This window comes from Trachypithecus francoisi, unplaced genomic scaffold (assembly GCF_009764315.1).
Source record: "Trachypithecus francoisi isolate TF-2019V2 unplaced genomic scaffold, Tfra_2.0 Lachesis_group11, whole genome shotgun sequence".
In the NCBI taxonomy this organism is placed as follows: domain Eukaryota; kingdom Metazoa; phylum Chordata; class Mammalia; order Primates; family Cercopithecidae; genus Trachypithecus; species Trachypithecus francoisi.
This window is the reverse complement of record NW_022681456.1, coordinates 69,277,688-69,291,653: the sequence shown is the minus strand read 5'-3', so window position 1 is coordinate 69,291,653 and position 13,966 is coordinate 69,277,688. Positions and strand designations below refer to the sequence as shown.

The window sequence follows — 13,966 nt, the reverse complement described above, 5'->3', positions numbered from 1 at the left end:
TGGGCTTGACTGAAGTAATGGGGGCTGTCCGTGAGGCCTTGCAGCAGTACAGCCTAGGTAATTTGCTGAGCCTGATGGGTGTCAGGGTCAGTCCAAGTGAAAGCAAAGAGAGGCTGGGATGAAGGGTGTAAAGGAATAGTAAAGAAAGTATGTTTGAGATCCAGAACAGAATAATGGGTTATGGAGGGAGGTATTGAGGATAGGAGAGGATATGGGTTTGGCACCACAGAGTGGATAGGCAAAACAATTTGGATGATAAGGCGCAGATCCTGAACTAACCTGTAAGCCTTGCCTGGTTTTAGGACAGGTAAAATGGGGGAATTGTAAGGGGAGTTTACAGGCTTTAAAAGGCCATGCTATAACAGGTGAGTGATAACAGGCTTTAATCCTTTTAAAGCGTGCTGTGGGATGGGATATTGGCATTGAGCGGGGTAAGGGTGATTAGGTTTTAATGAGATGGTAAGGGGTGCATGATCAGTCGCCAAGGAGGGAGTAGAGGTATCCTATACTTGTGGGTTAAGGTGGGGAGATACAAGGGGAGGATGTGAAGGAGGCTTTGAACTGGGGGAAAAGGCAGCAGTGAGGTGTGGCTGTAGCCTAGGAATAGTCAGGGAAGCAGATAATTTAGTTAAAATGTCTCAACCTAATAAGGGAGCTGGGCAGGTGGGGATAACTAAAAAGGAATGCATAAAAGAATGTTGTCCAAATTGGCACCAGAGTTGGGGAATTTTAAGAGGTTTAGAAGCCTGGCCGTCAATACCCACAACAGTTATGGAGGCAAGGGGCACAGGCCCTTGAAAAGAAGGTAATGTGGAGTGAGTAGCCTCTGTATTGACTAAGAAGGGGACGGACTTACCCTCCACTGTAAGAGTTACCCAAAGCGTCTGTGATGGTCCAGGAGGCTTCCGAGGCGATGGGGCAGTGTCAGTGTTCAGCCACTAAGCCGAGAAGATCTGGGAAAGAGTCAGTCGGAGAGCCTTGGGCCAGAGCTCCAGGGGCTCTGGCAGTGGCTGCCGGGCGAGTTGAACAGTCCGATTTCCAGTGGGGTCCTGCACAGATGGGACACGGCTTAGGAGGAATCCCGGGCTGTGGGCATTCCTTGGCCCAGTGGCCAGATTTCCAGCACTTGTAGCAAGCTCCTTGGGGGAGGAGGTTCTGGAGGAACCCCTGGCAGCTGCCGTGCAGGTGTTTGGAGTTGTGTGCTGGAGATGTGGCTGGGGTTTGTCTCATAGTGGAGGCAAGGAATTGCAACTCAGAAGTAAGTTGCTACTTGGCTGCCTTTATTCTGTTATTGTACACCTTGAAGGCGACATTCATTAAGTCCTGTTGTGGGATTTGAGGGCTGGAATTTAATTTTTGGAGCTTTATTTAATGTCGGGAGCAGATTGGGTAATAAAATAAAATGCATATTAAGAATAAGACAGCCTTCTGACCTTTCAGGGTCTAGGGCTGAAAAGCGTCTCAGGGTTGCTGCTAAACAGGCCATGAACTGGGCTAAGTTTTTCATATTTGATGAAAAATAGCCTGAATGCTAACTGATTTGGGAGAGGCTGGATAAAGAAAAAGGAACGTTGACCTTGACTATGCCTTTAGCTCTAGCCACTTTTTAAAGAGGAAATTGCTGGGCAGGTGGCGGAGGGCTAGTCGAGGAACGAAACTGTAAGCTGGACTGGGTGTGAGGAGGGGAGGTGATAAAAGGATTATAGAGTGGGGGAGCAGAGACTGAGGAAAGTTGGGACCTAGCTAGGCCTGGCAACGAGGGGAGAGGTCAGGCATGTGCTACCATGGCCAGCTCATTTTGTATTTTTAGTAGAGATGGGGTTTCTCCATGTTGGACAGGCTGGTCTCCAACTCCTGACCTCAAGTAATCTGTCCACCTTGGCCTCCCAAAGTGCTGGGATTACAGGTGTGAGCCACTGCACCTAGCCTCTAAAGACATTTAAAAAAAAAAAAAAAATCAGCTGTTAGGTTTATTATTAATGTTACAGACTAAATAAGATTCTTTTCTAACAAGCTTACCATCTGAACACTTCAGTGGTACAAAATATACATGCCAGTTTTCAGGCAATGAAAGGTAAATTTGCAGCCAGAGCTAGATATGGTAAAAGCAGGAGTCTTTGCTTACATGTTACAGATAGGCTTAAGGATAAATTTACCTTACAATCTCTGTCTCATGGACAGGGCAGATAAATAAGTGACTTATTTGATCAGAATGTCCTAGCTGAATACATACATGTAATCTTGAGTGAAAACCTAGAATTAGTTGGTTTAAATGGATGTTCTATTTATCTTTGGACTAATATCACATTGGAATTTGTATTCCTCTCAAGGTATTAATCGTTATTCTTATTTTTCTTTACTGATAGACACTAATGAACTGAAGACGATCCTTCGAGAGCTAAAGTACAGAATTGGCATCCAGTCGGCCAAGTTACTTCGGCATCTGAAGCAAAAAGATAGGCTTCTGCACAAAGTACAGAGGAACTGTGATATTGTGACTGCCTGCTTGCAGGCTGTGTCACAGAAGAGAAGTAAGTATTGGAATAGGGTTACTTCTTTGGTCACATGCGACTAGAATGTTAGGAAAGCTGAGCCAACAGTCTGTGTTTTTTAATATATTGAAAACTTTTAAATGCGAGCTTATACCCTCAGAACTAGGAACAAGGAACAACTCAGACAGCTTCCTATTTTTCAGTTAAAATGTATACTTGATGTCTAATGTTACAACCTTAGATTTAGTATTCTAGATTTGAGGTAGTACTTTACTTTGACAATATTTTTACCTCATGCTGAATAATGATTAAAATTTTATTTTATTTATTTATTTTTTGAGACGGAGTCTCGCTCCGTTGCCCAGGCTGGAGTGCAGTGGCGCGATCTTGGCTCACTGCAAACTCTGCCTCCCGGGTTCAAGCAATTCTCCTGTCTAAGCTTCCCGAGTAGCTGGAACTACAGGTGCCCACCACCAGGCCTGGCTAATTTTTGTATTTTTAGTAGAGACGGGGTTTCACCTTGTTGGTCAGGCTGGTCAGGCTGGTCTCGAACTCCTGACCTCAGGTGATTCGCCCTTGGCCTCCCAAAGTGCTAGGATTACAGGCATGAGCCCCTGTGCCCAGATAAATTTTTATTTTTAAAACAGCATCACTGGCTGGGTGCGGTGGCTCACACCCATAATCCCAGGACTTTGGGAGGCTGAGGCTGGTGGATCACCTGAGATCAGGTGTTTGAGACCAGCCTGGCTAACATGGTGAAACCCCATCTCTACTAAAAATTAGCTGGGCATGGTGGCTGGCACCTGTAGTCCCAGCTACTCAGGAGATTGAGGCAGGAGAATCCCTTTAACCCGGGAAGCAGAGGTTGCAGTGAACCGAGATCACACCATTGTACTGCAGCCTGGTGACAAGAGTGAAACTCCATCTCAAAATAAAAATAAAAATAAATAAATAAAACAGCATCACACAGACATAGCCTAAAAGGCATGTCCTTGTTCTCTTATTCTGTGTGTTGCTACAGTAAGTGAATTAAATAATTGATTTAAATAAATAGATTCTTGTAACAGGACCTTAACAACTTGCTCTGAAATCTGAAGATGGCAAAATATTTTAGCAAATGTAACCTATTTCTTGCATAATCATAACTAAGAGCTGTGTGGGAGCTGTGTGGTTTGTTAATCAATTAAAAATAAATTGCTAAATTGCTGATCCATATTAAACACTAGGTATAAAACCTCGTGAATTAATTTTAAAATTCTCCATGCAATAGCCTTATGTTTTATTCTGCTAACATTTACCTATTTTTGTTTTGCATTCTTTATTAACATGCAGCATGGCAGAACAGTATGCTAAGGTATGGTAAATATAGGCACAATGATGTTTTTGATAAAATGCCTGTGACAGCTTTTCAGGTGATTGTGGAAGTTGCCTTTTGTTGCTCTTTTACTCTGTCACATTTTATATGTAAATTGACACCTCCTAGAGTGCTTTTTTTTCAGAATTGCAAATTAAGATGTGTTTGTTTTCATGAAACAATTTTTGGGGTTTGATTAGTTTCTGGTAATGAAATTAATCGCTTAAATTTCATTCTTATGTTTATTATTAAAAATCCTGTATTTTCTTCTATTACATTTCTGTTTGTTATCCCTAAAGTATTATTTATGCTGTTTATTCAAGAAGGTTTTACCTAATGGATATTAACAGATTGCTGCAGGCCAGGCATGTTGGCTCACACCTATAATCCCAGCACTTTGGGAAGCTGAGGCGGGCAGATAACCTGAGGTTAGGAGTTCGAGACCAGCCTCGCCAACACGGTGAAATCCCATCTCTACTAAAAATATAAAAATTAGCTGGGTGTGGTGACACATCTGTAATCCCAGCTACTCAGGAGCCTGAGGCAGGAGAATCACTTGAATCCCGGAGGCAGGGGTTGCAGCGAGCCAAGATTGCACCACTGTACTCCAGCCTGGGCAACAGAGTGAGGCTCTGTCTCAAAAAAAAAAAAAAAAGAGTGCTGCTTGATTATCATAATATCACTATAGTCCATACCAAACAGAAATGCGATTGAGTAGACTGACTTTGAATAGGCTTTTCTCCAGAGTCAAGCACTTGTCTGCCATAGCTAGAGAAGGAAGAAGGGTGTGTGTGTGTGTGTGATTTGTGTGTAGCTATTGAAAGTTGGCATGTGTTATAAGTATTTGATAGTTTTCCATTAATTCTGATTGATTTACATGTCAAGTTAAAAAATGTTTTCCCCTTCTATTATGAAATACCTTGGTTTTGATTTTTCTCCTTTCAACTATGTTTATATCCTACTCATTGTTATTGTTTGTAGCAGCAGCTAAAAGCACAGAATGGTAAATGCATGGGTTTTTTTTTTTTTTGTTTTTTTGTTTTTTTGTTTTTTTTTTTTTTGTTTTTTGAGACGGAGTCTCGCTCTGTCACCAGGCTGGAGTACAGTGGCCGGATCTCAGCTCACTGCAAGCTCCGCCTCCCGGGTTTACGCCATTCTCCTGCCTCAGCCTCCCAAGTAGCTGGGACTACAGGCGCCCGCCACCTCGCCCGCTAGTTTTTGTATTTTTAGTAGAGACGGGGTTTCACCGTGTTAGCCAGGATGGTCTCGATCTCCTGACCTCGTGATCCGCCCGTCTCGGCCTCCCAAAGTGCTGGGATTACAGGCTTGAGCCACCGCGCCCGGCCATGCATGGGTTTTTGATGTGTGGGAAAGTATAAGGGAGGGTGGAGCAAGTTCAGGAGACAGAGAGAAATGTCAGGCTAGTGCAGGGCCATAGATTGGTGGATTCTATTGGTAGTTACTAGGGACTGATCATCATTTGGAATTTAAATTTACTTGATTTATAAAAGGGCTGGCATTTGTGTTATTTTAGAAAAATGTGCCCACAAGCTCTCAGCGTAATTCACGAATTTGTCAATGCATCCTTCCTATGTATTTTAGAGTTTGTCTCTTTAATTCCAGGCAGGGTTTTGCATTTCAGAGAATACAGGGCTGTCTGGCACGTTTCCCTGAGAGTTCAATTATCTCTTTGCTAATAAGACACTATTCAATGGAACAGAAGGTTTTTTGTTAAGAAATAACTGCATTAGAATTATTACTCTCATCATAGGATACTGTATTTTGATATAGACGCTGTCAAAAATTTGACTACATGGTTATTTACCCATCTTAAAATGCCAGAGGTTAGATGTTTCATGACTAAATCCCTGATTCCAGAAGTTGCATGTTTTGCCTCTTCCTCAAAGTCAACTAATTCTAAAGAATTGAGATTTTAAAAAAATCGAGATTTCACTATCACACTGAATAACATATTGACTTTCTTGTATTTAGTATGCAGAAGTTCAGATAATCCCCGTTTTGGCCTCCACATAGATTTGATGTTTATGATTCTTTGCATAAGTGACTTTTCCCCTTCTTCTTTTTCTTCTTCTTCTTCTTTTTTTTTTTTTTTTGGAAATAGAGTCTCATTCTGTCACCCAGGCCCAGGAGTGCAGTGCTTCAGTCTTGGCCACTGCAACCTCTGCTTCCCGGGTTCAAGCGATCCTCTTACCTCATCCTCCCGAGTAGCTGGGACTTAGGTGGGTGCCACCATGCCCGGCTAATTTTTGTATTTTTTGTAGAGACACAGTTTCACCATGTTACCTAGGCTGGTCTTGAACTCTTGGGCTCAAGCAATCTGCCCTCCATGGCCTCCCAAAATGCTGGGATTACAGGTATGAGCCACCTCACCTGACAGGCTTTTCTCCTCCTATAGCATGCTATAGAATAAAAGCTATTTTATTATTTTATTAAATTGGGTTATTTCTTGTTAACACACAAAAGGGAATATAGTAATCTTGATATAAGAGTCAAAAGTAAATATAAATTATGAACCAAAATGGCTAGATCATTTTTATTTCTAACACAAATGATATAGCTACTTACATTTTATGGTTTCCTACACCAAGCCTTACAGTATCTCCTTGTTTTAAAACTGGACTGGGAATAAGAAAAACAAGATCAATATTGTGTTATAGAAGAGCATACTTTCTTTTCTCCCTGTTGTCATGCATGTCCGTGTGAAGAGACCACCAAACAGGCTTTGTGTGAGCAACATGGCTGTTTATTTCACCTGGGTGCGGGCGGGCTGAGTCCGAAAAGAGAGTCAGCGAAGGGAGATAAGGGTGGGGCCATTTTATAGGATTTGGGTAGGTAAAGGAAAACTACAGTCAAAGGGAGTTTGTTCTCTGGTGGGCAGGAGTGGAGGTCACAAGGTGCTCAGTGAGGGAGCTTTTTGAGCCAGGAAAAGGAATTTCACAAGATAAATATCATCACTTAAGGCAAGGACTGGCCATTTTCACTTCTTTTGTGGTGGAATGTCATTGGTTAAGGCGAGGCAGGGCATTTGCACTTCTTTTGTGATTCTTCAGTTACTTCAGGCCATCTGGGCGTATATGTGCAAGTCACAGGGGATTCGATGGCTTGACTAGGGCTCAGAGGCCTGACGCCTATATTTAACCATTTATCTAAGGATAACCATGGTGTAAGCAATTTAATACTAAAAACTGATGATGAGTAGCAGCAGCTGTTACCATTCATTGAGTACATGCTTTTTGCCAAACTTGCTTTTATTTCTCATAGCAACTCCAAAATGATATGTAGCTCTAGGCATATTTTATTAGGAAACTGATTCAGAAAGGTTAAGTAATTTGGCAAACATCACACAGCTGATAAGTATTTGAGATGGGATCTGAAGATAGATGTCTCAAAAGTCCACACTTTCCGTTATAAACTGTGACATAAGAGGGTTCTACTTTTTCTTAGCAATTAGATAGATAACTGTAATGTTATTGGAATACAATTGAGCAAGAAAAAATTTATAACATGAGTTATACATACAGAGTTTCTGGTTTATTAGAATGTGCGGCTTTAGCGTAGTTTGCCTATGAAATCAGTACTTTATCTTTCCTGGGCCAAACAGATTATTGAACAAATGTAGCTTGGTGTGCAGGAAAATACACCTAAAAGCTTCAAGGCACAATTAGAAGAATAAAAAGAGTATTTGGTCAGGATTTCTACCCAAGAGAATTGAAGACATATGTCCCCACAAAAACTTGTTGATTCTGATGTTAGGATTTTTAAGTGGTTTGCTTAACCTGTTTCTCATGAAAGCAGAAGGAAGGTCATATTAATTATTAACATTGTATAGTTTTGCTATTTCCTGCATTGGTATAGTAAACGTTTAAGTTATGCTGGTTGAATTTGTGAAGTAGTTTTACAGATCAAGTGATAAAATCTAGCTGTCACTTGAAAACTGAAAAAAAAAAACCATGAACAAAATGTGAATATATGCAGAAATATTATCTTTATTTTAGCTTTGCTGATAAATATAAACATTTTAGCTTGTAGTCTAATTTTGTTAATGTGGCCACTCTCACATCCTGATAATAATGTGATTAAATCTTACTATGATAAATACCTAAAATGCCTGGTAGAGACTGATGATTTGTGAAATAGGTGAGTAATCTTTTTCTTTTCATAATGAGTGTCTTCTCTTCATTAATACCTTGTCCTCTGTGGCAGGAAAAGAATTTGTGTGGTCCCGAGTTTGGTGGCACTGGAACTCAACATTTTCCACTAAAAAACAATTCTCTTTGTAAAATTATAAAAATAATCTACCCAACCAGCATTTTCAGTCCTAGATTTCTACGCAAGAGAATTGAAGACATGTGTCCCCACAAAAACTTGTACAAAAATGTTCATAGCAGCATTGTTCATTATAGCCAAAAAGTAGAAACATTTCAAATGTCTATCAATGGATGAATGGATATATCAAATGTGATTATTATTCATATAATTGAATATTATTCAGCCATAAAAGAATGAAGTATTGATTCATGATACATCATAAACCTTGAAAACATTATTCTAAGTGAAAGAAGCCAGACACAAAAATTACCATATTGTATGATTCCATTTGGCAAATATATAGAGACAAAAAGTAGATTAGTGGTTGCTAGAGGCTGGGGGTGGGAGAATGGGCAATGACTACTAATGGAATGGGTTTCTTATTGGTGTGGTGAAAATGTTCTGGAATTAGATAGTGGTGATGGTTGTATAATTTTATGGCACGTGAATTATATAAAATATGATAAAGTGTTAAAAATGTAATACACCCGTGGAAACTTTGGAAAATACAGAAATGCAAAAGGAAGAGAAAAAATTATTTTTTAAAGACAGTCCCTTAGAATATTGAAGTGGTGGTTTTTTTTGTTATTGTTGTTTTTGTTTTTTTAAGACAGGGTCTTGCTGTGTCACCCAGGCTGGAATGCAATGGTGTGATCACAGTTCATTGCAACCTGTGCCTCCTGGGCTCAAGTGATCCTCCCACAGCCTCCTGAGTAGTTGGGACTACAGGTGTGTGCCACCACACCTGGCTAATTTGTGTGTGTGTGTATTATATATATATATTTTTTTATTTTTTATTTTTTATAGATATGGAGGCATGGAGCGGGTGATGGGGGAAGGTCTTGCGATGCTGCTCAGGCTGGTTTCAGATTCCTGGGCTCAAGGGATCCTCCTGCCTCGGCCTCCCAAAGTGCTGGGATTACAAGGCGTAAGCTAACATACTTGGCCTGTAGGAAGGTTTTAAATTATCAATCCAGCTTTTAAAATAAATACAGGATTATTTGTATCTTCTGTTTCTTCTTGCATCATCCCTAGTATATTATATATAACTTGCCATAACTTTTCATATTTGCAGGCATAAAATTATTAAGAATATTTTGAGTGATCCTTTAGTTTTCAAGATGTTAAAACAATTTCACTGATTTTAAACAGGAATTCACTTACTCCTTAACATATCTTTTATTATAGAATGTATCATAAACAAGAGAATGTAATGCATATATGTATTTTTTAAAGAATAAGTGAACAAAGGTGTATACATGTGGATATTCACCTGTCAGGGTTGAGTAGCAAGTATCACTGGCATGTTGAAAGCTCCCTGTGTGCTCCTTCCTGGTTGAGATCTCCTCTCTCCCCCACATTTGTGTTAACCATTACCTTGCTTTTCTTTATACTTTCTCCACTTCCTGTATAGGTTCCTAAGCAATATATGGTTCTGAAAAACAGAGTAGCAAGCCCAAGCCTTGTTGTGTGGGGAAAGGCTAATGTTGCTGTCTTAGATAAAACCTTTCAGAAGATAACCTGTGCTGTCTCTGGGTCGCAGCCTGGTTTTAGGTTCCCTTCTGGGGAAGTCAAAAGGCAAGGTTATAAATGAGCCATGTGATTTCTGCCAGGCTGTGCTTTAGGCTGGTATTTATTTATTTATGTATTTATGAGATGGAATATTGCTCTGTTGCCCGGGCTGGAGTGCAGTGGTGCGATCTTGGTTCACTGCAACCTCTGTCTCCCGGGTTCAAGCGATTCTTCTGCTTCAGCCTCCCCAAGTAGCAGGGATTACAGGTGTGCGCCACCATGCCCAGCTAATTTTTTTTGGTATTTTTAGTAGAGATGGGTTTCACCATGCTGACCAGGCTGGTCTTGAACGCCTGACCTCAAATGATGCGCCTGCCTTGGCCTCCCAAAGTGCTGGGATTACAGGTATGAGGTACTGTGCCCAGCCTAGGCTAGTTATTGAGTAATCAACTAGGTTAGGGGAGAGGCTTGCTTTTTATTTTTTATTCAAAGCTCACCATGGCCTTTCCATGCTCTCCTCTCCGTGCCCACACAAGTATTGTGGTTTGGCCTACTTCTAGGAGCAGGAGCAAGGCCATGGGGAGCTTTAAATAAAAAATAAAGAGCAAGCCTGCTGGGTGTGGGGTCTCACACCTGTAATCCTATTACTTTGGGAGGCTGAAGCAGGAGGATCGCTTGAGCTTGCGAGTGGAAGACCAGCCTAGGCAACATAGTAAGATCTCATCACTACAAAAAATAAACAAAAATACACTGGGCGTTGTGGCATGCATCTGTAGTCTCAGCTACTCGGGAGGCTGAGGCATGATAACTGCATGAGCCTGGGAAGCAGAGGTTGCAGCGAGCTGAGATTGTGCCGCTACCCTCCAGCCTGGGTGACAGAGTGAGACCCTGACTCAGTAAAATAAAAAATAAAAATAGGCTGGGTGCAGTGGCTCACATCTGTAATCCCAGCACTTTGGGAGGCTGAGGCAGGAGGATCATGAAGTCAGGAGTTTGAGACCATCCTGCCAACATGGTGAAACCGCAGCTCTACCAAAAATAAAAAAATAAAAAAATAAAAAAATGAAAAAATAGCTGGGAGTGGTGGCATGCACCTGTAATCCCAGCTACTCTGGAGGCTGAGGCAGGAGAATTGCTGAAAATCTGGGAGGCAGAGGTTGCAGTAAGCCAAGATTGCACCACTGTACTCCAGCCTGGGCAACAGCAAGACTCCATCTCTAAAAAACAAAAACACAAACAAACAAAAACCACAAGTACAGATAAAAATATGGGCGAGTTCTCCTGGGCATTCTGTCCTTAAGTTAGAAAGATGGTCCGGCAGCAGGAAGCCTCTTTTGTTGACTTCCCTTACCGGACTGTTGATTGAGCCAGGCGGCTCCACTCCCGACTGGCTGGCTCCATCTGCATGCATTGCCATCCTGGGAGCCTCATTGTGGAGGCTTTCTTTGTCTCTCTCCTGTGTTGGATCTCTTGTATCCTGGATCTTATATTTCTTTCTTGATTATTCTTTTTATTTTGTTTCCCATACCCCCTTGAGAGAGAGGGCTTGTGAAGTAAATTTTTGGTAACTGTGCACGGGTGAAAATGTCAAATGTCTTGATTCTGTATGTAGGCACTTTGATCGACTATTCCATACTTGCTTTATTGCCTTCTCACTTGTCTTGTTGCTCTTGAGAAGGCTGAAGCTTTTCTGATGCCTGATCCTTTATCCTAGACTGTTTATTTTTTTTCCCCTTGGCTTGTGGAATATTCTCCTTGTTCTTGGTGTTCCTGAAATACAGTGATCATGTTGCATGGAGTGGGTCTGTTTTCACTCAGGTCATTGTCACTGGGCCTAGACAGGCTCTTTCAATCAGGCAACTTTTGTCATTCAGTTCTGGACATTTTCTCTGAATTATTTCTTTGTTGTTTTTTCTCCCTCCTTTTTCGTTTTTCTTTCTCCTCTTTCTGGGGTTCTATTGTTTGGCTGTTGGAACTTACAGACTAGTTCTGTAATGTTCTTTCTTTCTTTTTTTTTTTTGAGACAGGGTCTCATCTGTTGCCCATGTTGGAGTGCAGTGGCACAATCATGGCTCACTGCAGCCTTGACCTCCTGGGGCTCAGGTGATCCTCCCACGTCAGCCTCCTGAGTAGCTGGGACCACAGGTGCACGCTACCACACCTGGCTACTTTTTGATTTTTTTTTTTTTTTTTTTTTGAGACGGAGTCTGGCTCTGTCGCCCAGGCTGGAGTGCGGTGGCCGGATCTCAGCTCACTGCAAGCTCCGCCTCCCGGGTTCACGCCATTCTCCTGCCTCAGCCTCCCGAGTAGCTGGGACTACAGGCGCCCGCCTCGTCGCCCGACTAGTTTTTTGTATTCTTTAGTAGAGACGGGGTTTCACCGTATTAGCCAGGATGGTCTCGATCTCCTGACCTTGTGATCCGCCCGTCTCGGCCTCCCAAAGTGCTGGGATTACAGGCTTGAGCCACCGCGCCCGGCCTACTTTTTGATTTTTTTGTAGAGATGGGGTTTCAACCATGTTGACCAGGCTGGTCTCAAACTCCTTGTCTCAATCAAGTGATCCCCCTATCTCGGCCTCCCAAAGTGCCAGGAGTACAGGTGTGAGCCACTGCACCTGGCTGTAATGTTTTCCTGCTTTCTCGCTTCCCAACTCCTTGTTCTTTTTTATTTTTTTTCTTGGAGATTACCTCAACTTTATTTTCCAGTCCTGTTATTGAGAAATCTTTTTGGGTTGCTGTTTGAATGTTTCTTTTATATGGTATCCTGTTCTTGTTTCATAGATGCAATATACTTTCTTATTGCTCTAAGGATATTATGATAGAGACTAAAACGGACAAACAAAACAATTTGGAAGAGATAAGATTATACAAGGAGGAAAGAAACTTTCAAAACTGTATTATATTTAGAAGCTTTCCTTAGATATCTGGTATTCCTTGGCTGTCTGCTCATAATTAGGTGTGGGAGTGTAAATGCTGACTTGAACTCTGGGCTCCCTGGCAGGGCTTATTGACTTTGAGCTTCATTAAAGTGCCATCTGGATGGTCCCTTTGCTCTGGAACCCTCAGGTCAGTATCTTCAAGTCTTTCTTCTGGGCTGGTCAGATTCTTCAAGGAAGAGTCTTCTGATCTCCTGCTTGAAGAGTGAAGGTCTGGCTGTTGGGTGAAGAGAACTGGGAGTCTCTGCATTCAGTATGCATATGGCCATTGAGTCCCTGTTTTCGGTAAGGTACTCACCCTCCAAGGACTCTGTTACCACTGTCTTCAAAAATAAGACTCTTAAACTTTTGCAGGGTGGGAAAGGTGTAGTTGCCAACCTTATGAAGAGAGGAACGAGGGATCCAACCACTTCTCAACAACCTTCTCCCCATATTCCTTGTCAAGCCTCCTGGGGAACTGGTTGCCAATCCCCGAGTCTCTTGTGGACTATGTGGTATAACATAAATTGGATTTCAGCTTTCCTATTAGTTTGGGATTTGGCTTTCTAGGATCCTCTGTCAATTTATGTTTGTTTGCTTTTCCAGCTTCAAAAATTCATTGCTATTCTCCATGCTCCTTTTTTCCCCCTCACTCTGGTCCTTGTGGGTTATGATTTAAAAATTATCTTTACAACCAAGCGCGGTGGCTCACACCTATAATCCTGGCACTTTGGGAGGCCGAGGCGGGCGGATCACGAGGTCAGGAGATCGAGACCATCCTGGCTAACACGGTGAAACCCCGTCTCTACTAAAAATATAAAAAATTAGCCGGGCGAGGTGGCGGGCACCTGTAGTCCCAGCTTCTCTGAAGACTGAGGCAGGAGAATGGTGTGAACCTGGGAGGCAGAGCTTGCAGTGAGCTGAGATCATGCCACTGCACTCCAGCCTGGGCGACAGAGCAAGACTCCCTCTCAAAAAAGAAAAAAAAAATTATCTTTACAATATTTTTAGTGTGGTTTTGATGGGAACCAAAATTAGATGCATTTTTTTTCAATCTTCTGCCTTACCTGAGATGTACTTTTTCCTTTTTCATAAGCTCATTTCTTTTGAGAGATGAGAAGAAGTTATTCAGATTAGGGTAGGTTTGCCTTAAATTTGGAATTTGCCTGCAAAATTGTGAATTTAATTACAAATTTGTTAATATTGATAACTGTGTTAGGTATGTTTTAGATATATGATTAGCAGCCTGGTCTACCCTGAAATAACTTAGAACATGACTAGATGAAAGAAACTGATTGAGCTTGCATACAGCATATTTTAGCAACAATTTCCCCTGATTTTCTTTAAGCTCTTTAGCATCTTAAA

The 13,966-nt window shown here is 41.7% G+C and overlaps 1 protein-coding gene across 3 annotated transcripts in view; it reads left to right on the top strand.

The window, feature by feature from the left end:
• Positions 1-13,966, top strand: part of TBC1D30 (TBC1 domain family member 30) — a 108,063-nt gene that overhangs the window by 8,507 nt on the left and 85,590 nt on the right. For all 3 annotated transcript variants that reach the window (XM_033221387.1, XM_033221385.1, XM_033221386.1), the window contains exon 2: positions 2,367-2,531. In XM_033221387.1, the coding sequence (XP_033077278.1) occupies positions 2,367-2,531 (165 nt within the window). The remainder of the gene's footprint in view (positions 1-2,366; positions 2,532-13,966) is intronic.